General features: G+C 52.7%; 1 protein-coding gene across 4 annotated transcripts; it reads right to left on the reverse strand.

The window, feature by feature from the left end:
* SLC44A2 (solute carrier family 44 member 2 (CTL2 blood group)) lies at window positions 1-26,974 on the reverse strand. Of its 4 annotated transcripts, none has more exons than XM_077121824.1 (23): window positions 26,878-26,974; window positions 12,087-12,135; window positions 9,733-9,806; window positions 9,528-9,612; window positions 8,201-8,285; window positions 7,927-8,037; window positions 7,771-7,831; window positions 7,543-7,666; window positions 7,371-7,454; window positions 7,175-7,287; window positions 5,749-5,880; window positions 5,554-5,653; window positions 5,369-5,461; window positions 5,087-5,171; window positions 4,204-4,466; window positions 4,024-4,118; window positions 3,319-3,422; window positions 3,131-3,204; window positions 2,975-3,045; window positions 2,697-2,785; window positions 1,479-1,563; window positions 910-1,019; window positions 1-594 (listed from the first exon to the last, which is right to left on the reverse strand). In XM_077121824.1, the coding sequence occupies exons 1-23, from the start codon at window positions 26,906-26,908 to the stop codon at window positions 520-522; spliced, it is 2,193 nt and encodes a 730-aa protein (XP_076977939.1). In that variant the 5' UTR covers window positions 26,909-26,974; the 3' UTR covers window positions 1-519. The 4 variants fall into 4 exon arrangements, with proteins under 4 accessions (XP_076977939.1, XP_076977938.1, XP_076977940.1 ...); XM_077121823.1 differs by lacking the exon at window positions 26,878-26,974 and adding an exon at window positions 12,712-12,842; XM_077121825.1 differs by lacking the exon at window positions 26,878-26,974 and adding an exon at window positions 12,712-12,841 and having other exon boundaries at window positions 897-1,019.
* Between the last annotated feature and the right edge of the window lie 90 nt (window positions 26,975-27,064).

The following is a 27,064-nucleotide window of genomic DNA, read 5'->3' on the forward strand; positions in this document are numbered from 1 at the left end:
GAAAAAAAACAAGGTGAACTTTAATAGCATTCCAGGTTATAGAAAAGAAGGGCTTCTGGCATCTCTGGAGCCACCTACTGGGGCAGCAGGGAAGGGGGTTCAGTCCCGGCCAGACCCAAGAGAGTAAAGCAGAGGGAGAGAACTTCCTGGCTCCAGCCCTGGAGAGCCCTGTGCAGCCTCAGACACCAACACAGTCCCATCAAAAGACGGGGAGAGGACGCATGGAGGCCCCCACCAGGCCGGTGAGGGCAGGTGCGACTCGTTTCACAGTCTCGGGGCAGGGTTGGGGAGGCTGCCATGAGAATATCCGCCCGCCCTCAGCATAGGTATACATCGAGGTTTATACACAAATCCTCTGGGTCCCTGTAAGCCAGTGGGAACCGGATGATGGGGCTGGGTGGGGGCAGTGACGGCCCAAGGGGGCTGGGGGGTACTGACCCAGCCGCAGAGCACCCGGTGGGAGGCTTTGGGGGAAGGCGGCAGCCCCTTACGACTCTGCCATCTTCTTGTTGGTCTTGTTCAAGAGCTTCTTGAGGTTGGAGGACATGAAGTAAGGCCTCTCGGCCGAGCCGTCATTCCGCTCCAGGTCCTCCACTGCGGAAAGAGACCCCGGAGCAGGCGGCGTGAAGGGGAGAGCCCCGGGGAAGGAAGCCCCTCCCCCCAGGGACGGGCTTAGGGCCACAGAGAAGCCTCAGAGGGTTAGGAAGCAAGACGCACTGGGGACCAGGAAAGGGGCGGACTGTAGTGGGCTCGGGAAGGGGATGCATGCACGCGCACGCGCACGCTCCCCGGCCAGGAAGTTCCCCCACCAGGAAGTTCCCCCACATGCACCCCGTGGCCTAAACGAAGGAAACCAGGAGGCCAGCCCAGCCCACCCCACTCCCCCAGGTCCTCACTCTACTCCTCAACTGCCTCTTTCTTCCCCTCCTCCGCACTCCCCTTCAACAGGATGTCTCTCAGTTCGGGCGACATGAAGTAGGGTCGCTCCTGAGAGCCGTCATTCCTTTCCAGGTCCTCACCTGCGCTCCCCCCGGGAACCAGCAGGGGGAAAACGAGGGTGGGGTGGTGGTGGTCAGGAAGGGAGGGACAGAGGGAGGAAGGCAGGAGGAGGGCGGGGAAGCCAGCAGGCATGGAGGAGAGGAAGAGAAAAGAGGGAGGAAAGTAGAAGGAAAAAAAAAAGACAGATGGAGAGAGCAGAGTTAGTGGAAGCCACAGATCACCTCCCTCCCACCCGCAATAAAGCCAGAGACACCAAAGCCAAGGGCCCCAGGGACAGAAGTTCCAGCGGCAGCCAGGGCAGGGGACAATAGGAGGGAGCCGCCGTGAGCGCAGGGAGGAAGCTGAGAGGGCATGCCAGGGCTCTAGGAAGTGGGACAGCTGGTGCCCAGGAAAGCTGGGGACAGCGGGCAGGTGAATCTGTGGCCTCGTCTGGGGAAGAAGGAAGCAGGGCCCAGCAGGGAAGCAGAAAGAACACTCACAGAAGCAGAGGAACAGTGTGTCCACACACATCCCATAGACGCTGAAGAAGCCATGGGCGATCAGGTAGGAGCCGACGATCACGGTCTGAGTGAGGGGAAATGAGGCGGCTGTGACAGCCAGTCCTGCCACATACTTCCCAGGACAGAATCACATTCCCCCCTGGCCTGGCCCCACTGCACTTGAAATAACAATCTAACCCCTTGTCCCTGATTTAGAGCACAGCATCCACACAGCACTGCTTGTTCTCTTCAACCCCAGGGCCTTTGCACCTGCTGTGGCCCTGATCAGCCTAGTTTATGCCTCCTTGTCCTTCAGCTTCCAGCTGAAACATTGACTGCCCTGGTACCATCTTCTTGAGGAAGCCACCTCTTGACACCCCAGATCCAGAAAGTTCCCTATTTTATACCCTCATAAGTCTGAGGCCTTTATCTGGTTTCAATTTCATGCGAGTATAGGGCACTGCAGGTTTAGTCCCCACTAGATCACGTTTGTCCAATTTACCACTAAATCTTTAGCCATCTGGAGCCTTCCAGGAAACTGCTAACTGAAGTGGACCTTCGGGAGATTAAATAACTTGCTGAAAGTCATTTATCTTAAAGCTGGAAAGTAGGGGAACTAAGATGAAAAACCTGGGTCGCTAGGATCAATCCCAGGCCTGTGCTCAGACACCAGTGTGTTCTTAGGATGAAGACCCAACCATCTAAGGTCTGTCACCTCCCTGCCCTTATCTCCATTCCCCTCTCCCCCACTCCCCCACCCCCACCCCCCAGCCACACTGGCTTCTTGCTGCTTGTGGCACTGTCCCTCCTTGGGGCCACTGTAGCTGCTGTTCCCTGGGCCTGGATATCCCCTCCAATTCAACATCACTTCCATCATGAAGCCACCTGGACCCCCAGATCCTCAGATCCTCTACTCCCCTGTAGTCCCCTGTAGTTCTCCCCTGGAGCACTCACCAATTTGCAATCACACACTCGTCAACATGACTATTTGATCACTGTGTGTTCTACCCCTCAACTGTAGGCCCTCTAGAGGGAAGCCACCCCCTCCCACCCTGCCCTAAGAGACTGGCACAGAGTAGGTGCTCAATAAATGTTTGTGGACTAAATACTCAACCCCCACCTCAGACCCCCATCCACATCTGCCCAGTCTAAAGGAGGCCAAGCAAGCCTGGGAACCTTCTCCTCCCTGGACCCCCACCAGTGCCCGGAGGTCCGTACCAGTATAGGGACCCAGTAATAATTGAGGGGTGGTGCCGTGTCCTGCACAATCCTGATTCGGTGGGTAAAAAAGAAAAAAGCCAAGATCCCTGGAGGGGAGAAGAAAGTAAGACCATTGGAGGTTCTCATCAAGGGATGTAGCTTTCCCCACCCCCCCTAAAAGAAGAAGCCTGGAGGGGGGTCACCCATCTCAGGAGGAGAAGATGACAGGGCTCATGAGCCAGCCCCAACAGGCTTCCACCCTGCCCACCCACGCAGAGGGGTGGACCGGCACTCACCCACACTCCCCACCACCAGAAGTTTGCCCAGCAGGAAGAGGAAGTCGGTAACTTTGTCCAGGACAGCCACTCTGCGGGGGACAGCAAGGGGCAGGAATGAGCGCCGGCTCAGAGTGTGGTGGAAGAGGGAGCGCCGAGAGGGGTGGTTTCCCTGACCTGATGATGTTTCTCATGAGCAGGAAGAAGGCATTCTTGGCAGAAGTGCAGAAGTTGGTGCCGTAGATAGCGATCTGGAGGAGGGTGGGAAGGGGGAATCAGGCCTGGGGGTGGAGGTGGGGGTGGGGGCCCCTCCATCCCAGCAGAAAGCCAGGGCGTATGGGTAGGGGGGTCCCAGGCCCACCCACCATGATGTAGGCATTCCTGTTGAGGAATTTGATGAACTTCTCCAGGCACCAGAAGCAGCATTTGAGGCATGCCAGGAGGAACTTGGCAAACTTGTTATCGGCAGCTGGAAAAGGGAGGAAGGATGGGGAGTTGAGGGGTGACCCAGGCCGGCCTCACCTTCCAATCACACCCCTGCCTCAGTACAGGACTCCCAAAGCAACCCCACCTCGGCCCCCCAAAGAGACAAGGAGCTGAGACCCCTCAAGGGTCCCACCCCACGCCTTAGCAGGAATCAATGAAGACCCTCAGACCCGCCTCCAAGACAGGAACCAATCACGACCCACACTACTCTGCAGGCCCCACCCCCTAAGCAGAAACCAAGGCTTGTCTCCTTCCTGGCCCCACCTCCAAAGTACAACCAATCCCAGCCCCACAGCTCCTCCTCTCCAAATTGAAAAAAAAGCCTTAGCCCCGCCCCCAAGGGCAAACAAATGCCCCGCCCAACCCTCTAATGGAGGACCCAATAGCGGCCCAGGCTTCCTGGCCACACCCCCTGAGCCATAAGGATTCCATCTAATCTGCTCTCTCAGCCGCTTCCCACCCAGGCAGCAACCAATCACAGTCCCTCATCTTGGCCCCACCTCCTCCCAGCACAATCCAATCACAGTCTGCCCGCCAGCCGCGCCCCCAGCGGGAGCCAATGGCAGCTCAGGGGCGGGCCGCACCTTTCAGGCGCTGGTCCAGGTACTCCAGCATGACTCGAATGATCTGCACGATGGCCAGAATGAGCGCGCCGAAGGCCAGCGAGCCCGTGTGGTACCTGCCAGCCCAGGCAGAAAGAATGGGTCAGGGCCTGGCACCCCTCCTGGCACCCCAGCCCCCAAGCCCACGCGCTCGGGTCTCACCTGAGCGCCCGGCCGAAGGCGGAGAAGAGCGGGAAGGCGGGGAGGTCATCGGGTTTGTTTATGGCCCAGTAGTAGGAGGCGAAGGCCCCGGCCAGCGTGACCTGGCCCAGCGCCAGCACAAAGTTGGCTAGCCAGAAGAACATGAAGGCGTTGAAGATCTGCAGGCCCAGCAGCGCCCGGTGGTAGCCCGATTCACCCCCGTAGAAGGCGAACTGGCAGCGGGCGCCCGGGCACAGGCGGGACTCATTGGAGGAGGAGAAGGTCTGCGGGAGGGACATGGGGCTGGGTCAGGCTATCCGGCCAGAGCTTCCGAGTGCCCTGGGCATCCCGGCCAGGGTCGGCAGCCCACGGGGCAGGAGGGGAGTCAGGGCGAACAGAATTAGGGCAAGGAATTGGGGGTTCAGGAGAGGGTCTTGGGAAAGGGGCTCTAGAAGCAAGACTAGGAATCCTGGGGCTTGCTGGGGGCCATCGGTCAGTTTGAGGACTACAGGGTCAGCAGGACCAGTGGGCTCAGGAGAGGGGCTAGTGAAAGGCAAGGAAGGGCTTTTACAAGCACAGCCTGGCTCTGATGCAGCTCACGAGAGGGGTATGGGGCAGGAAACGAAGTTGAGGAGAAATTAGATGGAAAGTCAGCACCCAGGGCAGTTGTCAAGGGGAAGCAAGCTTGCTGTGGGATGTTGCTGGGGACAGGGATGGGGTGGCTTCCCTTCTGTGCCCCTCATACCTAGTGCAGAGCAGACAACAGGTACCAAGTGTTTGCTGAATGAGCCCCAAGTGGGGATGAGAGGTTTAAAATCAGCTGAGGGTGGGGTGGGGGAGTGGGGGGTGGTGGTGGTATGTGTGCTGCATGGGCAGCCTCTGCTCCTGTTCTGGGGACACCTACCTCAGGGTTGCAGGTTTTCCCAGCAGCCGGGCAGGCAGTGTCATTAAAGACCTTGTAGATGGCTTCGTTGGAAGTGGACAGGAAGCTGGCGGCTCGTTAAGGAACCCACGGTCGGGGATCAGGGGGCCACACGGGCTTGTGGGGAAAGGATCCAGTCGCTCCCCCCACCACCACCCGGTTCCAGCCCTGCCCCCAGGCTGGGGGTCACTTCCAGGCAAGTCTGGCCTTTGGCCACCCCCCAGGTTAGGGCTCGGGGTGCGTCCAGCATCCAGTGGTGGATACACGGCAGTGCTGGCCCAGTAGGCAATGCACAGGCACAACAGGAAGAAAGTGACCAGCGGGTACAGCAGGGAGCACATGACATATCCCACGGCCCTGGGGAAGGGGAGACACGCAGGTGTCAGAGCCGTGGCAGTCCCAGGGTGGGAGTCAACTCCTGCCCGACCCCCCGGCCCCCTGGCCCCCACCTGCTGGCTTCCTTGATGAGTGCAATGGCAATGAGAATTCTCTTCCGTAGAAAGATGAGCAGCAAAATGATAATCAACTCCAGGATGCTGAGAATGATCACTGTAGAGGGCAATGGGGTGGGGGGGGATCTGAGCGCACCACCCCCTCCAGGCCCCCCACCGCCTCCCAGGCCCCCTGGGGCAGGCAGGGCTCACTGAAAGCTATCCAGGTTTGCCGCAAGTGCAGGTACACGCGGAGGTCTGTCTGGAAGCCTAGGTCCACCAGGGAGATGTCGGAACCGGCCTCGCCACGCAGTCGGGAGTATTCCATGTAGCAGTGAAATATCCCTGCACGTGGGGGGCACCAGGCAAAGGCTGACCCCAGCCCGCTGGCACCTCTCTCAGCCTGGCAAAAGCAGGCATGACCACCTCCACTCGGCAGAAGCAAAGATTGAGGCCGAGAAAGGCTGCCGATGCTGGCACCTGCCTCAGGACCTGTGCACTCGCTGTCCCCACTGCCTTGGACCTGCTCCTCCCACATCTGGGCCCCTCGCAGGATCAGGTCTCTGCTCAATGTCACTTTCTCAGGAGATCTTTCTGAATCCTTGCCCCACCAACGCTCCACTTACTGAGTTATTTTTAAATTTTTATGGTGGTACCATATATATGGCCTAACATTTCCCATTTGAACCCCTTTCCAGCAATTCAGTGAGGTTAATTCCATGCACCATGTTGGGCTTCCATCTCCACCACCTAGATGCCCCCCATCGAGAATCCTACTGCCCACACTTGGTTCTCACACCCTTTTCCTACTCTCACATCTGAAAGAATTTTCTGATTAGAGAATTTGTCCATCTTACACACTCCCCTAAGAATATAAGCTCCACAAGAGAACCAGGTTTGCCCAGTTTTGTCCACTACAGTAAGCCCAGGGCCTAGAAAACTTCCATTCATGTTGGAAAGAAGGAGGGACAGAGGGAAGGAATAAAGGAAGGAGGAGGGAGGGAGGGAAGGAGTGGCTGTCTGGATGCTGTGTGAATTGGGGCCCCCTCTGGCCCCCCTGCCACCCTGTAACCATGAGCCATAGGGGAGGCAGTTATTAGTCATCCGGGGAGCAGTAGGGATTTTCAGCATTCCCCACCACTCTTTGTAGAATAAAATTGCAAAACACAGATATAGAGGGGAGAAAATAATTTTTTTTAGAATCTCTTCTGGCTTCTACAGGCCTGAGCTAAACAGGGACCTCCCAATATCTCACCCTTATCGAGCCTCCCAACCAGTAAATACGAATTATCCCCATTTAATAGAGGAAGAAACTGAGGCATGGGAGTTGGCTCACTCGCCCGGGGTCACGGAGCTAGGAGGTGGTGGCAGAGCCGGGATTGGGGCCCCCAGCTTTGTGGGGCTGGCACGGGAGCCCTTAGGCCCTGTGCCGAGCGGAATGCTGGAGGATGCCTTTTGCTGTGGATGGCACACGGACCCTGCCTGGTTCAGAAGGCAACACCCACTGCCCTGGAGGCTATTTCCAGTGTCCGCCCTTATAAATGATGCACATCTTCACAAAGATGACAAACTCTTGGTGGGTTAAAGGGCACAGTGCAGCCCTGGGGGCAGGAGAGGGGCCAGGCGCCAGGACACTCACCGTAGCCCAACACCAGAATCACCATGACAATCATGACCCAGACCATAATACCAGCCAGGAAGCGGAGCAGAACGATGAAGAGCAGACTCATCACCATGGCGATGACCAGGCCTCTGGAGATGAGACAGGGTGGGCGCGTGAATCCCGGAGCCCGCTCTCGCTAGCCCCGCCACGCCGGCCCAGCCTCCCGACTCACATGACAATCCAGTACCAGGAGACGGTGTAATCCTCAAACACCCGCATGGCCAGCTGCCGGGCCTCCAGCACCCCGTTGGCCATCCTGGGTGGGCGGGGGGAGGAGAACGGGGCTCAGGTCACACACACACAGGCTCCCCCACCATCACCCCCATCCTAAGCGCAGTCCTCACTTGGCGCCTTCCACCAGCTCCGTGATGTTTTTCCGGTGCCCGTGGCCGTCCTCGTAGGTTGTCTCGTTGCCCACCATGAGGACCCCCTTGTGGGCGTGGATGGCTGGGAAGCATCGCCGGGCCACTGCATGGGGCAGGGGGCAGGGGGTGAAACCAGTTAGGTGGGGCCCCCCCACCTCCTGAGCCCCACCCAAGCCCCCCAACCCCCATCTGGGACCACCAACTCACAGGGTTTGCTGGGGATGAGGACGGCCGGGCAGTCACCATCCCGAAGCACCTCGGCCACACTCTGCCAAGAAAGAGGGAAGGGAGTGAATACCCCCGGGCCAGGCCCCTCGCCCCCCCACCTGCCCCCACCTGGGCGCCAGATTGCCTCCTGCTCACCTTTTGGTCCTGGAAACCAGGCCCGCAGAATTGCTTATAGTATGCAAAGTCCTGGGAGCTGCGGGCGCTCAGGAAGGTAAGATAGCGGTCCGGGCATTTCTCCACACAGATCTGGAGGGTGGCGCAGGCGGGAGGGGTTGTGTGGGACCTCAGCAGATTCCACCCCCCCCAGGACCGAGGTCCCATCCCATGTTGACTGTGGAGGCAGGCAGACGCCACTGCATGAGGAAAGGGACCTGCAGCCAGGTAAAGGGGAAGGGGAGGGGACAGTTACCTGCGGGGTGGGACACTGGAATTCCAACAGGACCAGGGGGCTGGCACACTTCACAATGTTGAAATAAAACAGGTAGGGCTTGTTCCTGGAGTTGGGGGTAAGGGGATGGAAACTTTCAAGACTTTCTCGACCACCCTACGTAAAATACCTACAGGTAAATAATGATGCTGTCACTGCAGTGGCAACTTCAGGGGCTATTTTGAATCCTGTACATATTGCAGTACTTGAGAGATAAGGCCCAAAGAAGCTGAGACACTTGCCCCAGGTTACACAGCTGGGGTGCAGATTGAACTCACTCTGTAACCTCACCCAATCATCCCCATCCCATAACAGATTCAACGTGGTCTCTTCTGTCTCACCTCTAAAAGTTGAGCCACTGGTGGACAGGACACTCAACATGTCTCGTTTTGTGTGCTATGTCCCCAAGGCACAGTATAGTGGAAACTAAATATTTGCTGACTGGGCCTATGGGTGGATGCATGGGTGGGTGGGTGGATGAATAAATGGATGGCTGGATGAACAGATGGGTGAATGGATGGAAAGGAAATGAATGAGTAGACGGATATATGGATGGATGAGTGGCTAGGTGAATGGGTGGCTGGCTGGCTGGAGAGGTGGATGGGTGGTTGGATGAATGGCTGGCTGGGTGGGTGGGTGGATGGATGGATGATGGATGGATAGATGGATGGGTGAATAATAGATGGATGGCTACATGGGTGGGTGGGTGCATGGATGGCTAGGTGGATGGGTGGATGGGTGGCTGGATAGGTGGATGGGTGGTTGGATGAATGGCTGGCTGGGTGGGTGGGTGGATGGATGGATGGATGATGGATGGATAGATGGATGGGTGAATAATAGATGGATGGCTACATGGGTGGGTGGGTGCATGGATGGCTAGGTGGATGGGTGGATGGGTGGGTGGGTGGCAAGGTAGATGGGTGGATAAAGGGATGGTTGGAAGAACAGATGGGTGAATGGATGGAAAGATAATGGATGAGTGGATAGATATATGAATGGATAGGTGGATAGGTGAGTGGGCGGCTGGATGGGTGGAGGGGTAGATGGGTGGATGGGTGGATAAATGGATGGTTGGATGAACAGATGGGTGAATGATGGAAAGATATGGATGGATGGGTGGACAGATGGATGGGAGGGTGGATGGATGGCTAGGTAGATGGGTAGATGGATGGGTGGGTGGCTGGATGGGGGGAGGGGTGGATGAATGGATGGAGGGAGGAGGAAGCCTAAAACCTTCTCCCCAGGGCTCATGAGGCTCTCCTATCCTGCTCAGGATATGCCTGCTCAGGCCCCAGGGAATGACACTCACGCATTTTTCGTGCCCTTCTGCCCGCAGAACTGGCCTCGGCTATCTGTGGGGTAGATCACCTTCCGAGGGTCCCCATGGGTCCAGGCTGTGGAAGGATCCAGGGAACTGAGGCTCTACTACCCCTTAGCACCACCCCACCTGTGACCCAGAGGCTGTGGCTGTCCCTCCTACCCTGGAGCCCCAAGTCCCGACTTTTTCCACTCACCTATGATACCAACAGCCACATAACCCACAATGGCCAGGAGGAGGAACACGCAGCAAATGATGTCGGTACAGCCCCTGGGGAACAGAGGGGAGCAGAGGGGTGGGACCCTGCCCTGCACACTTATCTGCATCTCTGTACTCTCTGGATATGTGCTCCTGAGTGATGGAAACAATGTTCCAAAGGGGACATGCATTTTAAATTCTCATATGTAATGCCACCCAGTCCTCCAATGATATTCAACAATATTCACCTTCTTTTAACCCAAAGTGCCTGTTTCCTGACATCTTCACCAGCACTTGATATTAAAATTTTTTTAAGTTTAAGCTATTTTTATTATCAAAAGAGTAAATGCAACTGTGGTAAGGCTTAAAATCATACAGGCATGGATTCCATAAAGAAATCAGTCTTCTACAACCCCCTCCTATAAGGAATCTGTTGATGATTTCTTGTGAGTCCTTCGGGTTATTTACTAGGTATAAATGTTTTCTAAAAAAATGTTTTTTGGTTAACCCAAATATGATTATAATATACCCACTGTTCTTTGTCTCACCACGTCCCTACATAAAAGGACTCCTTGGGATCACAATGACATCCTGACCAAAAGAGGGAGAAGAAGTGTAACAAATAAAGTATCAGTGGTTGAGAGTATTCAAATAGAGTCGAGAGGCTACTCTGGAGGTCACTCTTATGCAAGCTTCAGTTAGACATTGCTATGCATCATAACTTGCCAACCCCCAGCCAAAACCATTCCAGCCAATCCTAAAGAACACCTAGGGCGATATATAAGATTCTACAAAGGTTCCATGCACTAGGGTAACTCTCCAAAACCTACAATCTCCAGATGGATTCCTGGACTAGATAAGTCCTGAAATGCAGAGGGACCAGCCCTTCCAGAACATCAACTAGTTCCATCCCCCATCCCATATTATCGACAGCCCTGCCAACATGACAAAGTTAGAATGGGCATAGTCCAAATATCCCTAATGAGTGGGAGAAAGATCAAAGGTGATGGTGGAGTTATACGGAGAAATTTGGGTTTAACAAATGGGTATGAAGTCTGAATCATTATACTGATATTTCTTTTAGCCTCCAGTACCTTAGAGCAGCTAGAAATAAAAACCTAAAATTGCGGAATTATAATCCATACCAAACCCTGAAATCTGTTCTATAACTAACTGTTGCGATATATTTTGAAATTTATTGCTTTTATGTATATATGTTATTTAAAGAGGAGGAGTTATAACAGAGAAGATAGGATTTACAATTGAGTATGACTGCTGAATCAATTATTTTGATATTTCTGTTGGTCTCCAGGGTCTTGAGCAGCTAGAAGAAAAAACAGCAAATCGTGGAACTGTAACCCATACAAACTTTAAAATCTGTTCTATTAACTACCTATTAAAATGTACTTGGAAATTTATTGTTTCTTTGTATATATGTTATATTTCACAATTAAAATAAAGTTAAAAAAAGACGTATCCTTTTTTAAATTTTTTAAAATTTTTTATTCAATTTATTATTTGTATGCCACAGTATGTTTTTAACTTTTTTATCGTGTAATATAACATATATACAAAGCAAAGAAATAAAAAGCAAGTTTTCAAAGCACTCTTCAACAAGTAGTTACAGAAGAGATCCCAGAGTTTGTCATGGGCTACCATATGTACCCTTTAACAACTTATTACGACCTAAGGATGTACTATAATTTATCAAACGAGTCCCCCAACTCCTCCAGGGAGGAAATGTTCAGATTGTTGGTTGGTTTTGCCATTTTCAAAAAAGCAGCAGCAGCATACTTTTTTTGGGGGGGTTGGCATTTGGGGGTGTGTGAATCAAACCCGAGTCTCCCACACGGCAGGCGAGCACCCTAATACTATACGTTTTTCCCATGTGTGCCAAGTTCACTGGGAGAATTTTCTTTCTAGAATTTTAATTTTTGGCACAAAGGATGCCCGTCAAAGAATTTCACGCTATAACAAAATCCCCTCCAACAGGGCAGTACCAATTAGTTTCACAAGCAAACTCTGTGTGAAATTTTTGTTTTCAGATCTTTCCTAGTCTGCCAGAGGAAAATCAAACTTTGTGGCTGTTTAAATTACACTCCTTGATTGCCTGGTAAGGCTGGGCCTCTTTCCTCAAGTTCACCCTCTACTGGCATTCCTTCTATAAATATCTGTTTCAGCCTTTTGCCTATTTAAAAAAAAAATCATTTGTAGAAGCTCTTGGTCTATGAAGGAAATACTGCAAAGTATTTCTCACCAGTCTGTTGTAGAAGGGGGTGGAGGGATGAAGGAACAGGGATGGGGGCAGTTAGCAGGGGCTCCCCCTCTCCCCAGGAGCCCCAGAGCCCTTACCTGTTGTAAATGGGTCCTTTGAAAGTAGGGTCATACTTCTGTGGGGTTCCTAAAAGTCAGCAAGAGAGATGGATCAAGAAGAGGCTGGGGGGGGGGGGGGGGACTCCCTCCCCCAGAAGCCTTCTAGGCGTGTCTTTAGATTCAGAGACTTCCAGTCCACCCCACCAAGTGTGGCACCCACGTCCAAGCCCCCATGGGAGCAAGCCAGAGCACAGGCAAGAGTGGTTCGGTGTTGTTAGTGGGGGATTTATCACCTGGGACCCACTGGGGGGGGGGGGGTTGTGGGGAGGGGCTGGCAGGCGCCAAGGAACAAGGAGGGAAGGGGAAGGTTGTGAGATGGGACCTAAGGGAGAAAGCTCCTGCCTGAGTCCTAGGGACGGACCTACACAGGTCCTTCGTGTGAGGGGCAGGGGGGGTTGGCAGGGAGGGGCGTGGACAGCAGCTCTGGGTAGCACGGGGGCTGGGGTGCACACAGGTGATGGAGAATGGGGGGGGGTCTTCAGGCAGCGATCTGCAATCCGGCTCCCTCTCCTCCCGGGTCCCCCTGCAGCTCCCGCCCAGGACCCAGCCCCAGCCGGGTGGGGGGAGACCCAGCCTGGGGTGGGGGGCGCGGACCGGGGCCTACCGTGCTTCCCGTAGTAGTGTTGCCGCTCGGCCCCCATGGCTGCCCGGGCCGCCCGGGGTCTGGAGGCGCGGGCGCCGGAGGGAGGGACGGACCGACGGACTGGCGGCGGCTCCTCCCAGTTAAGAGCCAGGCGGGGCGGCCCAAACCGGTCGGACCAGCCCGAACTGAGCCAAGGCCTCGGGAGGGAGGGCCCGGCCACAGCTGCTCCCGCCACTCACGGGAGGGGCCTGATTTAGCCCTCCCCGCTCCCCCCACCTGTCCATCCTCCCCCCACCCCAGGAAACCCGAAGGCTTCCCCGGGGGCTTGACACAGGACGAGGGTGGGGGACTGGGCCTGCCTCCACCCACCCGGTTAACCCAGGCCAAAACGCTGCCCCACCCTGGGCGAGGCAGTCTACTGTGTGGCCCATTTTCCAGGTATGGAAACTGAGGCACAGGGAGGCCGTCCCTAGCCCAGAGCCGCACAACCAACCCTTAGACGGCCCAGGCCAGGGGACCAGATATGGAAATGTGGGCAGAAAATTGGCCAACCAGTGTTGGAGTTTTATTTTGGGCAGCGTTTCTTTGAAAGTCCAGTGCCAACAGGTAAACATGGAGAGTCTACATAAAACTCCGCGTCTCCAGTGTGTCTTGAAAACTGGCCAGAGAGGCAGGCAGCTCCCCCACACCATGCCACAATCCTGCCTGGCACCTTTGTGGGCCCCAAAGACACCTACGCCTGCCATCCCTGCAGACTCAGAATCTTGAATCCTGAAGTTGTTGAGTATTTATTGAGCACCTACTGGATGCAGGCCCTGGGCTGGGCACCGGGAACAGTGGCGGCCGAGAGACACCCAAGCCCTGTCCTCGTGGAGTCCCCATCCTACTGCGGGGCCATGGGTGCAAGTGCTCCTTCTGCCTGGTCTGAGCCTCAAGACACTTAGGCCAGCAGCTTGCCTTCCCTGAGCCTCAGTTTCCCCCTCTGTGAAATGGGGCTAAAGTATAAAATCAGCCTCAAAGGAGCAGCATGGACTATGAGGGGTTATATAGTAAGTAGGTATGGGGGTTTTCAGGTGGCAAGGGATGTACTGTTTTGTCAGCGTGGGGTATACAGTAGGTACAGAGGTATACAGCTGGTATGAAGTATACCAGTTGGCACAAGGCCAGTGGGCTGGTATACCCCCCACGCTGACCCTACACCCCTGCATTGACCCTACACCCCCCCATGCTGACTGTTTGCTCCTTGCTTGGTCTCACTACATCTCCCAACAGCCCTTTGATGCCAACTGTATACATTAAAGCACAGTCAACTATACAGTTGGCCTCAGTCAATTGGTGTGGGGGGTGTACGGACAGCAGGAGTGTTGTCACAGGCTTACACAGTCACTGTAGTTATATGCAGGTGGCACTCAATAATTGTCATTTTCCCCTCCCCCAGCACTTCCTCCAGATGGGGCTTGGATCACTAACTCAGCTTGTCCCAAGAAAGCCACCGCCTCCCTCCAAATAGCCTCCAGCTGAGGAGGCCCCGCCTGAACCCCTAACCACAGGCCTCAGCAAACAGGCAGGGCCCAAGGTGCCAGCCTTGCCCTCGGGTGACCAGGACTCCCCAAGAAACCCTGTGGTTCCCGAGCCCCTCCCCTGCAACCCACAGGAAGGCCTCCTGGTTCCCCCCACCCCGAGCTGGGCAGAGTAGTGGGCTCGGGCCGCAGGCCATACTCAGCAGCTCGGGGAAGCGCCAACCCCATGCTGACAGCTTCCAAACGTTGCAGGGCCCTGTGTCCCCCGCCTCCGGGCACCCCACACTCGTATCCCAACATGCCCGCCTCAGCAACGACAGCTCCTCCCTGGGGGCTCAGGATAGAAACCCCAGGGCCCTCTCTTTCTTCACTGGGTCTTTAGAATCCACCCACTTCTCGCCCCTCCTCGGCGCTCCATCTTCCACCTCTAGTCTGCTCTCCTGCAGCGCCCAGAGGATGCCTGTCCTCTCCCCAGAACCCTCCGTGGCACCCACAGAACTCGGAGGAAGAGCCCAATTCCTCCAAGATCTGCCCCCTTCACCTCCCTGTCCCATGGTTTCTGCTCTATCCGTTGTCCACCCAACTGCAGCCACTCTGGCCTCCTGTTGCTTCTCGAACATGGGACTCCATCCTGCCTCAGGGCCTTTGTACATGCAACTCTCATTTCTTTCAGGCCTCTGCTCAAATATCATCTCCTTCCCTGACCACACCAAAGACAGCACCCCTTCCCTTTCTATCCCATCACCCTATTTTATCGTTCCTTATCACCCCTGACATATGGCATACATATGAACGGATTACCCACCCATCCACGCCTGCCTTTGGTTACTGCATAAAGGTGGAGGTTTACAGCTGTGCGTCCTGCACCCAGCCTAGCTCCTGGCATAGCACGGGCCCTTGATAAGTGTTTGTTGTGTGAATAGCTAAAATTTGCCAGCCTTGTGTGCATCACTAACACAACAATATAAAAAGGCAGTTTAGAGTTTTCCATTTGTGTACAATAAAAAAATAATAATAAATCTGTGAATTGAATACATGGAGGGAATTGATACATGATCATTTCCCATTGGTGGAAAAAAGATCACTCGTCAGTAGGCCTGAAGGTACATTTGGGAAAAATCAATTTAACCCCCTCCCCACCCCACTCGTCACATGCAAAACGAATTCCACATAGGTTAGTCATGCGAATATATAAAAAGCCAAACTATTACAGGTATGAAGGAGAAACACAGGAGAATACTTCTACTTTCTGATAGGAGGTGAAACAGGTAAAGCTGGTGATAAGAGAGATAAGGGAGGCTGGGAGTGCTGAAATTCTCCTGGACAAACAGACAAGCAGTGGAAACTTCCACAGAAAAACAGTCGGGATGAATTTTCTGAACAGGCTTGGTCCTCTCCATTCAGCAGAGGTCACATCATCGACCTATTTCCGAGGAAACTGAGGCTTAGGGAGAGGGAGGCTTGTCCAGTCAGCTAGCAGCATGTGGATGATCCCTGCTCTGAAGGTGATGGGTAAGTGGGAGCCACTGAGGGAGCTTGAGCAGGAGCATGGCAGAGCCAGGCTGGGCAGGATTTTTGGACAACCCTCAGTGAAAGAAAGGAAAAGCTGGGCCACGCCCTTGCTGGCTTATCTTTTCCTGAAATGGACCAAGGATGCAGGGAAGTACTTCTGGCAGTGGCTTGGCTCAGGGCCTGGTCCTGTGGGCTCTCAGGAAATATAGGAGGGAACCGCTAATATCCCCATCTGCTGGGTTCCATTAGCTGTCGTTAGCGTGAGCAGTTGGCAGCGGAGGAAAGGGCATTGGAGAACACTAATGGTTCCTGCTAACTAAGCCTGGTTTAAACCCCGTAAGATGGAAACCTGCAACAATGCTGCAAAATAAGAAGCAAAGTAGAAAAGTCCTCCCCCCACCCCGCTCCCCAGTTTTATGGACCTTTTGCCACATCCCAGGCACTCTTCTAAAACATTTTGCAGCTCACCTCATTTCACCCTTACAACCCCTTTGTGAGCTTGGTCCTATCATAAGCCCAATGTGACAGGGGTGGAAGCTGAGGCCCACAGCGGGAAAATGATGTGCCCAGGACCACACGGGCGGTGAGTAGTTGGGCCAGGCCGTCCAGCTCCTGGGTCAGTGTCTCTCTGCCTCAGTTTCCCTACTGCAGCTGCAATAAATAACCATGAACCTGGTGGCCGAAGAGCATGCAGCTTTATTCTCTGACAGTTCCGAGGTCCAAAACTCCAAAACCTGTCTTTCCGGGCTAAAATCGGGGTGTGGGCAGGCCTGCATTCTTTGTGGGCGCCCCCGAGGAGAGTCTGGCTCTTGGCCTGCTGCAGCTTCTCTGGGCCAGTGGGCTTCCTTCTCCGTCTTCAGAGCCCGCAGTCTCATCGCATGTCCTGCTCGGCCTCTCCTGGTTCCCTCCAGGAGCTTGTGATGTCTCTGGAACCACCGCGATAGTCCAAGGAAATCTCGGCCATCTGGAACCTTCACTGAATCGTCACTACAAAGCCCCTTTTGTCATATAAGATAACGGTATTTGCAGGTTCCAGGCTTTCTGCAAAATTTTAGCAATTTGGATGGGGAACGGGGAGGGGGGAGGGGAGTTGGCAAAGAACCACCTAACAGACAGGACTCCCAGGATGAGCCGGGACCGGGCATCGTGGCATAGAGAAAGCCTTCTCCACCGAAAGGGGGAAGAGAGAAATGAGACAAAATAAAGTGTCAGTGGCTGAGAGATTTCAAACAGAGTCGAGAGGTTATCCTGGAGGTTCTTCTTATGCATTATATAGATATCCCCTTTTTAGTTTGTGGTGGAGTGGAGTGGTTGGAGGGAAGTCCCTGAAACTGCTGAGCTGTGCTCCAGTAGCCTCGATTCTTAAAGATGATTGTATAACGATACAGCTTTTACAGTGTGACGGTGTGATTGTGAAAACCTTGTGTCAGATGCTCCTTTTATCCGGGGTATGGACAGATGAGTAAAAAAAAACAAGGACAAAAAATAAATAAAGAATGGGGGGGATGTAAAAAAAAATTGGGTAAAGTGCAATACTAGTGGTCAACGAGAGGAAAGGGTAAGGGGTATGGGATGTGCGTTTTTTTTTCTTTCCATTTCTTCTTCTGGAGTGACGCAAATGTTCTAAAAATGATCATGGTGATGAATACACAACTATTTGACAATACTGTGAGCCACTGGTTGTATACTTTGGATGGATTGTATGTACATGAAGATATCTGAATAAAGAAAAAAAATTTTTTTTTTTTAAAGAACTACCCACTGGCCAACTCCAGCCCTCCACTTATTTCCCTGTGGCCCGCTGCTCAGAAGGGTCTTTATGTTTGCAAACGGTTGAAAACCATCAAAAGGAGATGAATACGTCGTGGTGCGGAAATTATTTGAAATTCAAATGCCAGTGTGCACAAATAAAGCTATAAAGCTTGCATGGGACACATGCATCTCACGCATTTTCATACCATCTACACCGGCTCTCCAGCTTCAACAGCAAAACCAACCCACCGCGATAAGAGGCTGGACGTGGCCTGCAAACTGAAAACATTTATTCTCGGGCCCTTTGCCAAACTTTGCTCCCTCCCCTCCTTGCCCCTCCCGCCCTCTCATGTCCCTACCCCCATCTCTAGGCTATCGGTTCTCACGTCCCAGGCCTGTGCCAGCCTCTGTTTCACGTGCTCATCTCCTAACAACTGGGAGCAGGAAGCCCTGTCCTTTACTCCCCCGCAATACAGGTGGGGAAATCGAGGCACCGGGAGCGGACGTAAATGTTCCAGCAGGTCCTGCAGTCCGGAAATGGGGGAGTCAGGCCGAGCGACAACTCCAGGACTCATTGGATGAAGCCCTTTCTGTCTCCAGTCCACTGTTTCCCTCTCTGGGAAATGGGAGTAATCGTTCTAGCATTTCCTTCCTTGGTGTGGTCAGACGTTGATGCTCAAAGAGCACTTAGCGCAGTCTGTGGCTAATGGGGAGAGCGCCCCCCTTTTCCAAATGGGTAAACTGAGGCCGAGACTGCCAGCTCCTGCCCCCCGCCCCCTGCTGGAATCGAATCACAACGCCTGTGGCCCTAAGCCAGGCCAGGCTGAAGCTTGGGATAACAGGGGAGCAGGTGGGCAGGGGGTGGGGTGGGGGGAGCTGGGGCGTTAGAGCAGCTGGGGCTGCAGGGAGGTGGCCCTTGGGTCCCATTGTTGCTGGGCATAACGACTGGTCCGGCACAGCAGGCGTGGGAGATAAGGGAACAGCGCAGGCTGTCCAGTCATGCCAGGATACCATGTTCCAACCCGCCCCCACTGCTTCCAGGCACCACTGAGTCCCCAAGGGTGGTGGCGGCCCAAGGGCCTGCCCACGCAGCCAGGCCAGCTTGCTGCTGCCTTCCCAGAAGCCTGTGCCTGGGGACTGGGCATCCGTGAGTCCAGGCAGGTCCCGACGTTAAAGGACTAAGGAACAACCTCTAAGTGGGGGGAGTTAAAGGTGATGCTCCTAGTTGCAATGTCAAAGGCGAAAAGATAAGAGCCCTGACTCTGCCATTCATCAGACAGGACAGCTGACCTCTAGGAATGCTAATCCTCCAACGAGGCTCTGAGGATGTAATGAAGAAACTGAGGCACAGGGAGGGTTAAGTGACCTGCCCAAGGTCACGCAGCCAAGCAGAAGCTAGGCTTGGAAACCCTGCTCCTGAACTCTGTATTATACGAACCCCCTTGGTCGGGTGTTTACTGAGGCCCAAGCATGGTGTCCACGTGGAAGGAGAAACCGAGGCTCTGTGGGAGGAAACTGAACAGAGGGTCCAGAGGGAGGAAGCATGGAGCTGGCACTCGAGCAGAGCCCAGGCTGGGTTCTGAAGCCTGGCCGAGATGACCTGCGGGCAGCTTTGGTGCAGACATGTTCTTTTCTTTAGCATCCTGCCTCCACGTCACACCCCTTAGCTGATGACAGAGGCCAGAGGGAACCTGGGAGCACCTAAGTCAGGGTACATCCTCTCCAGGGCTCCCATTGCTTTTAGAACAAAAGCCAAAGTTTTCCCTGGAGGCCACAAGACCCTGCGCAAGCTGTCTCACCACTGTTCTGCCCTCGCCTCCTTCCACTCCCCCTCATTCTCACCCCGCTTTGGCCGCACAGGACTCTTCACAGCTCCAGTCCAGGACTCTTCACAGCTCCAGTCCAGGACTCTTCACAGCTCCAGTCTGGCCCACCCCAGGGCCTTTGCACTGGCTGTGATTTTTGCCTGAAGTACTCTTCAACCCTTCCTCTCTCACTCCTCTGGGTCACCTCCCTGCAATGCCTTTCCTGAACTCCCATTTTTACATTTTAAACCCTTCCTTCAGGCTCTCTGGATCACTCCCCACTTCCTACCTTGCTTTATTTTTCTCCAGAAACTTTTCTCCGTCATTATACCTATTTTATTAATCTCATTTCTTGTCTGCCTCCCTCTCTGGAATGTCAGCTCCATGAGGGCAGGCTCTTTGTCTGTTCTGCTTGTTAATGGGTCCCCAGCACCTAGAACTGACTCTAGTATACAATTCCAGCCCAATCAATATTTGTTGAAGGAAGTTATGAATGAACATATTTCTATTAAGTTACCAGTGTATATTTATCAAGATCAAAACATCAACTGAAACAAGTTTTAGAGGGAGAAAAATCACTCTTCCTAGCACCCCTGGCCCAGAGCCTCCACCTCCTCTTCCTTTCTTCTTCCAGAGGAGGTCTGCAGTACACATAAACGCGCAGATTTGCAGCTCGTTACCCCACCTCCACCCCTGTTTTCTTACACACCTTCCAGGTTTGCTGTTTCATAGACTAGCAAAATTGCACATTGTACCAATAGCATGTTAGATCTACCTTATCTTATTCTGTGGCTACAATGTTTTCCTTTGTGGGAACAGCACCATTTTTCATGAAACCAGTGTGAGGCACTTTCAAAACATACAGATACTGCATATTTACAGCTGGAAATAAATAGGTCTGGAGAAGGTTTTGGGGCAGTGTTACCTCTGGGAAGGAGCCTCTGGAAAGGTGCTAACATAAGAAAGGCTAACACCAGTAGGGTCCAGGGCTTATTTGTAGGTTTTAGGGTTTTTTCATCCCACCCCAAGAGAATATGTTACTTTTGTTATAAAGACGTTTAAGATCCTATTTAAAAATAACTGTCCCTTTGGGTATTGAGTGGGAACGAACTCTTCCTGGACGACGGGAATATTCTCTACCAGGAGTTTGCAAACTCTTTTTGAGAAGGGCTAGATATGAACAATTTTAGGCTTGCAGTCTACATATGGACCCCGTGAGACTGACTTAGAGCCCAACACGCACATGTTCTTGACCTGCGTTCCTGTGGGTGTGCACCCATTGAAAACAGTTTCCTCTTGAAGAGGTTATTTTTGGTTGAGGTGTGGCCCAAGGGAGTGAGGGTGGGTCTCCATCCATACAACTGGATGCCTTGTAAAGAGAAGAAACCGGAAGCCAGAGGTTGGAGAAGGTCACAGGAAATCAGCAGAAACCAGAAGAGCAGAAGGAAAGAGAGGGCATCCTGGAATGATGGGAGGCAGAGATACAAGCCAAGGGACCCCGGGAAGGCTGGCCGCCAGCTCCTGATCCCTGCAGACAATATGGAGGAAGCAAATCTTGCCCACACCCTGATTTTGGGCTTTAGCCTTAAAACGGTGAGCCAATAAATCCCCATGGCTTAAACCAACCCAGTGCATGGAATATGTCATAGCTGCCTGGCAGGCCAAGGCAGACTCTTCGGTATCTTCTTCTTTTCTCATTTTTTTTTTACAACCTTTTAAAAATATTAAAACCATTCTTAGTACGTTGGCTTGGAACAGGCCGTAGCTTGCTGGCCCCTGTTCCATATTATTTGACAAAACTCGACAAACAGAACATCTAAAATCTGTGCATTTTTTTTTTTTTGTAAGTTATATTTCAACTAAAATTAACATACTAAAAAAATGATAATAATAGTGATAGTCCCTCCTTGGGCCTGAGGGTCTCCTAGGGAGCTGGTGATCTTTTTCCTGCTTCGGGTACTATTCATAAGGAAGGGCTGACCTAATCTGAATATTCTTTGAGCTTTGCACATTTAGGATCTGTGCCCTTTATGCATTTTTTGCTTCAGTAAAAACCTTAAAATATCCCTCTTAATTAGTTAAATATAATATCATCAATCATATATATATATATAGTAGTTGCATAAATGCTCTACTTTATGCAACCATCAAAAACGAAGTAATAAAATAAAAAAATATGTAAAAAGAAACAAACTTTAAAAAAAAGATCAAGGAAGCTTTCTGGGGGCTGATGGGAAATCATCTCTAAGCTACATTAAGCAAACACAAGTGAGATGCAGAATAAACATCTTTTCATTCAACAAATATTTGTTGAGAACCTGCTAACACCATCAAACAAAATGGACATACATCCTGCCCTCAAGAAGTGAGCATTCTTGTAACTTACTGCCATTTTTGTGAAAAAATAAAAATAAAAAGCCACTAAAGAATGAATATGTATAAAATCGCTCGTGAACTTAAGGCCTGGTCTCCACGTGGAAAAAAAACCATGAGCTGTTGTAACACTAGTGGACTCCAAAGAGGAAAGTGTGATGCAAAGGAGAGGGATGGAGAAGGAGTCTTTTCCTTTTAAAGCTCTAAAATCTTGTGTATTTTTTATTTTGAACCATGAGAACATATTATCTCTTTCAAAAGAAAAAACAAATGGAGGATCGTGGGAAAAGCAGAGTTGGAAGCTCCAGGAATCGGTCCCTCCACTAAAACAACTATTAAACTGGCAAGAACTGTCTGAATCAATGCTTCTGGAATCCTGAAATCAGTGGACTTCTCCAAAGAAGATATTCTAATGGCCAAAAAGTATACGAAAAGGTGATAGATATCATTAGCCAGTAGGGAAATGCAACTTGAAACTACAATGAGACACCGCTCCACACCCACTAGGATGGCTATTTTAAAAAACGAAAACAAAAGCAAGCGCTGGCAAGGATGCAGAAAAGTAGGCACCTTTTGTACATTGTTGGTGGGGAAATGAAATGATCCAGCTGCCAAGGAAAACAGTTTGGTAGTTCCTCTGAAAGTTGAACATAGAGTTACCATATCACCTAGTAATTCTACTCCGAGGTATATACCCCAAACGAATGAAAGCAAGACTCGGATAGCTATTTGTAGACCAATGTTTATCGCAGCATTTTTCACAAGAACCAAAAGGTGGAAGGAACTCAAGGGTCCATCAACAGATGAATGGATAAACAAATTATGGAATTATCCATACCGCTGGGGATTAAATCACATCCCCCACAAAAGGCGTATTCAAATCCCAACCCCCTAGTCCTGTGGGTGTGAACCCGTGTATGAATAGGGCCTTCATAATTTGTTGTAATTAGTTGAGGTGTGCTCACACTGAACCAGGATGAGCCTTAATCCATTATGGCAGAAAAGAAATTGGATATGGAAGAAGCAAAGGAAATTGTACATGGAAATTGATAAGCAAAGGAAACTGGACCTGGAAGAAGAAGCCATCCCAGGGAGTGGCCAGAAGCAGGAAGTCAACAGAACTCAGAAGAGATAGGAGAAGCCACTGCCATGTGCACTGCCATGCTGCTCTAGTTTGCAAGCTTCTGGAATGCGATATACCAGAAACAAAATGGCTTTTTAAAAAGGGGATTTATTAAGTTGCAAGTTTATGGTTCTAAGACCGTGAAAATGTCCAAATTAAGGCAAGGCTATGAAAATGTCCAATATAAGGCACCCAGGGAAAGATACCTTGGTTCATGAAGGCCAATGACATTCAGAGTTTCTCCCTCAACTGGAAAGTCACACGGTGAGACTTGCTAGTTTTCTCTTCAGTGGCTCTCTAGGGGCTGTGTCTGTTGGTTCTGGTGGCTCTAAAGCTTTTTCCAAAATGGTTCCCTCTTAAAAGGATTTAGAAAGCAACCGCACCTTGAGTGGGTGGAGACACATCTCCATGGAAATCACCTAATCAAAAGTTATGACCCACAACTGGTGGGTGGGTCACATCTCCATGGAAACAATAAAAAAGATTCCACCCAGCAATACTGAATGAGGATGAAAGGATATGGCTTTTCCGGGTTCCACCACAGATTCAAACCAGCATAGATGCGATGGAAAAGTCAAGGAACCCCAGAGGTGGCCGACCAGTCAGAGATACCAGCATGGAGAGGAAGCCAGTTTTCCAGCCTCTGAAGCCATGAACGGATAAATTCCTGTTGTTAAGCCAACCCATCGTAGGGTTTTTGTTTTAGCAGCTAGGAAATTAAAACACAGACAACGGAGTATTATTGAGGCAGAACAAGAAATGAAGTGCTGCTATTCTACAGCATCGATGAACCTTGAAGAAATCATATTGCGTGAAATAAGCTAGACACAAAAGGACAGTTATTGTAGATTTTCTCTTATATGAAATACTGAGCATAAGCAAATTCACAGAATTAGAAAGCCAATCAGTGGCGTGGCAGTTTGGAGCTGTGTATTCCAGAAAAACATGTTCTAAATCCATTCCCGTGAGGGTAAACTTCTTGTTGATAGGACCTTCCAATAAGGTCACTTCAGTTAAGGTGTGGATAAAACCAATCAGGATGGATCTTAATCCTATTACTGAACTCCTTTATAAGCAGAATGAAACTCAGTGCCATAGACAGGGAAGCAAGAAGTTGAATGTCAACAGAACTCAGATGATAAGGGAGAGGCCAGGAAAGGGTGCCAGGTGCCTTGCCTTGTGACAGAGGGGCCCAGAACCAAGGATCACTGCAGCCAGCCCCCCACTTTCCTCCTTAACAACCCCCCGCCCCCGCATTTGGATTTTTTCCTGGCCTCAAATCATGAGCCAGTAAAATCCCATTGTTTAAGCCAACCCATCGCATGGTATTTGCAGGCAAGGAGCAGCTAAGGAAATACAAACAAGTGGTTCCCAGGGGTAGGGGATGGGGAAAGGGGTATATGCATTCTGTTTGGGGATGATGAAAACAATCTGGAGGTAACAGTGGAGAACGTTACACATTAGTGTCAATGTACTTACTGCCACTTAAAATGGTTAAAATGAATTTTATGTTATGTATATCTTGCCACAATTAAAAATAATATAAAATAAATAATAAAGATGCAATGAACAATTAAATACCCTCTCCTAACAACATGTGTTTTTTTAATCACATGCCAGGGCCCCATGGCAGGCTGACATAGAACTCTTTGGGGAAAGGGACCAGGGAATCTGCTTTTTCCTTTCTTTCTTTTTTTTTTTGATTTAAAACAAGCACTCCTTTTTTCGCCCCCGATCAGAATCTGTTGTCTGAGTTTCTAGAACCCCTTTTCAGGCTGCTCATTCAAGGGTGGGCAAGGCAGGATGGGCAGTGCCTGTTGCTAATATCCGCCAGGGCCCAGAGCCATTTCCCAATTTCCCCCTGTGAGCTGTTGCCTGCTTCTAAATAGGATCTCTGCTTCAGAAAGAGCTGCCTGACTCACCTGGTCCAACTCAGGTCTTTCCCTTCACAGAGAGGGCCGTCCCTTCATGGGCTCTCAGAAAATCTGCATCTCGGGTATTATCAGCCCAAGAAACCTCCTGAGCACCTAGAGCTGTCAGAGCATGCAGCAAAACACTTCCCATCAGTGAATGTGGTCTGCCTGGCCCCACAGACAGAGACACATGGTCTCAGAGAGGTTAACCAACTCACCCGGGGCAGCACAACTCCTAAGTTGTCAGAGCCAGGCTTGGAGACCCCTACATTCATGGTGGCCAACAGGAAGGGATTGTGGGTATGAGGGAAGGGTATGTGAGTCATTTTTGCACAGCACCCCCATAGGAAAGCTCTCTATTATCTGGCAGGGTCTTCACCAGGCAGCCCGAGACCCTGGGCTTTTGATGTAGGTGAGAAATCTCTGATGACAACCTAAACTCAACCCCAACCGCAATGAGTCAAGCCAGGTGGCCCATCCGGAGGAGGCGAGGGCCTGGCTGCAGGACCCAACTCAGGCGGCCTCAGAGAGAGAAATAGCTGAGCAACTGTGTTGATTGCCTGCTGCTCCCTCTGCCTGGAAGACACATCCCCCAACTTTTCTCCCCAGCCCGCCACAGGTTCAACTTCCAGCACTCAGTCTCCTAAAATATTCCCTGCCGGTTGTCCCCTCCACACTGTATCCTGTTGTTTCCTTCTCCACATGTACAACAACCTAAAATTATATTATTTGCTCCCTTGTCGTTCCACCCTGGCAAGGATTTTTCTGGTTTGTTCGCCACCATGTGCCAAGTGTAGGATACTCAGTACATACTTGTTGACCCACTGTGGTCTCAGTACCCAGAAAGAAATCTGGCAGTCACAGAGGCCCCCTGAGAGGGTTTGCTCCATCCCACCCATAGCTGGCTCCCTTTGGCCAAACACAATGCCCCATGAATCAGGTCATTGTCCCCTCTGCCCCCCCCCCCCAGGCCCCAGGGAGACCAAAGCTCCCTCAGCTGCTGCCCACAGGCTGGCAGGGCCTGGCAGGACCCCAGCTGAGAGTCATAGCCAGCCACACCCAGGGGACACCCAGCACCCGCCGCCAAGGGCAAGAGGGGCCCCCAGGAGGTCTGGGCTGGCAGCGTGCATTCAAGCAGGGCAAAAGCAGCGGCTGGGAGGCAGTATGCCGGGCGCCTCCCCTCTTGGCTCCCCTCTTGGCAGGGCTGGGCAGAGAGGGTCTCAGGGGGTAGGGGGTGGAGTGGGAGGCCTCAGTCCCTGGGAATGGGGGCCAGCTGGTGCCTACTTTGTTTTTCTTGGTTATTATGAGCGGTTTCCGGCCCCCTCCCCAGTGCCCTGCAGTCTCCCCGTTTCCAGGAAGTCCCTGTCACTCAAGGTGGGGACAGGGAGCCCCTTTGCCCCAGGGGCAATGTCCTCAGACATGGGAGCCCAAAAGGGAGAAAAGAGAGGGGAAACTGAGCGCCCCGCACGCCCGTGGGAACCTCGGGGAGGAAGGCAACGTGCGGTGCGGGTGCAGCGGGGGCTCCAAGGGGTTCCTGCGACAGGGGTCCCGGGCGCTGGGCCATCCCCATAGGGGAGGCTGGTGCCCCCCAACTCCTTTCACAGGGAGGGGAAAGTTTCCCAATTGTTTCCGGCTTCTTTCCTACCCCTTCACCCTAGACGCCCTCATCTCCACCCCTCCCAGGCGGCGGGCGAGACCTGGGGGGCGCCCACCCTCGCATTCGGTTTGCCCAGTCTTGCCTCAGTTTCCCCATCTGGCCAAAAGCCCGGGGCGGCTACTACTTCTGGGGGTGGGGGTGGAGGGGCAAGAGGAAGAAGTGGGCAAAGGGGACTGGGGGAAGAGGAGAAGGAGGGGGCCTGGGGGAGGCCGGAGCCCCGTCCCTTCTCCGGGCCGCGGTCGCCTCCCCTCCCCTCCCCCGCCCGCCATCTGAGCCGCGCAGATAACGGGACCTCCCCGAGCCGAGCATGCGCCGTGCGCCCAGGCCCATCCGGCGGAGGGGGAGCAGGAGGTCCCGGGAAGGGGTCGCGGGGGGACCTGGCGACAGCAGGGAGGGTGGGCTCCTTGTAGCGCGATCCGGAGAGCCCCGAGGGGGCCCCCGGTGCAGCGTGGGTGTTCCGGGCGCCTCAACTGTCCCCCTCTCCCCAGATCCCTCCCCCCCTACACCCCAAGGCAGCAGGGGCGGCTCCTACCGTAGGCCCCGTGCTTGCGCTCGTCCTCCATGGCCGCGGCCCGCGGGGAGGGGAATCCAAGCCGCGCGACCCCAGCCCGGGCGGGCGGGAGGCTCCGGGGGCGGCTGCGCCCCGCCCCTGGCCTAGGCCCCGACCCCGGGCCCGCCCCCCGCGCGCACCCTCCAATAGGAGCCCCGAGCGGGCCGGC

This window comes from Tamandua tetradactyla, chromosome 11 (genome assembly GCF_023851605.1).
Source record: "Tamandua tetradactyla isolate mTamTet1 chromosome 11, mTamTet1.pri, whole genome shotgun sequence".
NCBI classification, from domain to species: domain Eukaryota; kingdom Metazoa; phylum Chordata; class Mammalia; order Pilosa; family Myrmecophagidae; genus Tamandua; species Tamandua tetradactyla.

Bases quoted from the DNA above. Each gene is read 5' to 3' on its own strand.
- SLC44A2 (XM_077121823.1), bottom strand. From the start codon at position 12,748: ATGGGGGCCGAGCGGCAACACTACTACGGGAAGCACG. The intron at 7,832-7,926 runs GTGAGCAGGAGG...CTTTCTTGGCAG, and splicing joins CTGGTTTCCAGGACCAAAAG to AGTGTGGCCGAGGTGCTTCG. The intron at 5,881-7,174 runs GTGAGTGTCCTG...CCCCACGTGCAG, and splicing joins GATTCTGGTGTTGGGCTACG to GGATATTTCACTGCTACATG.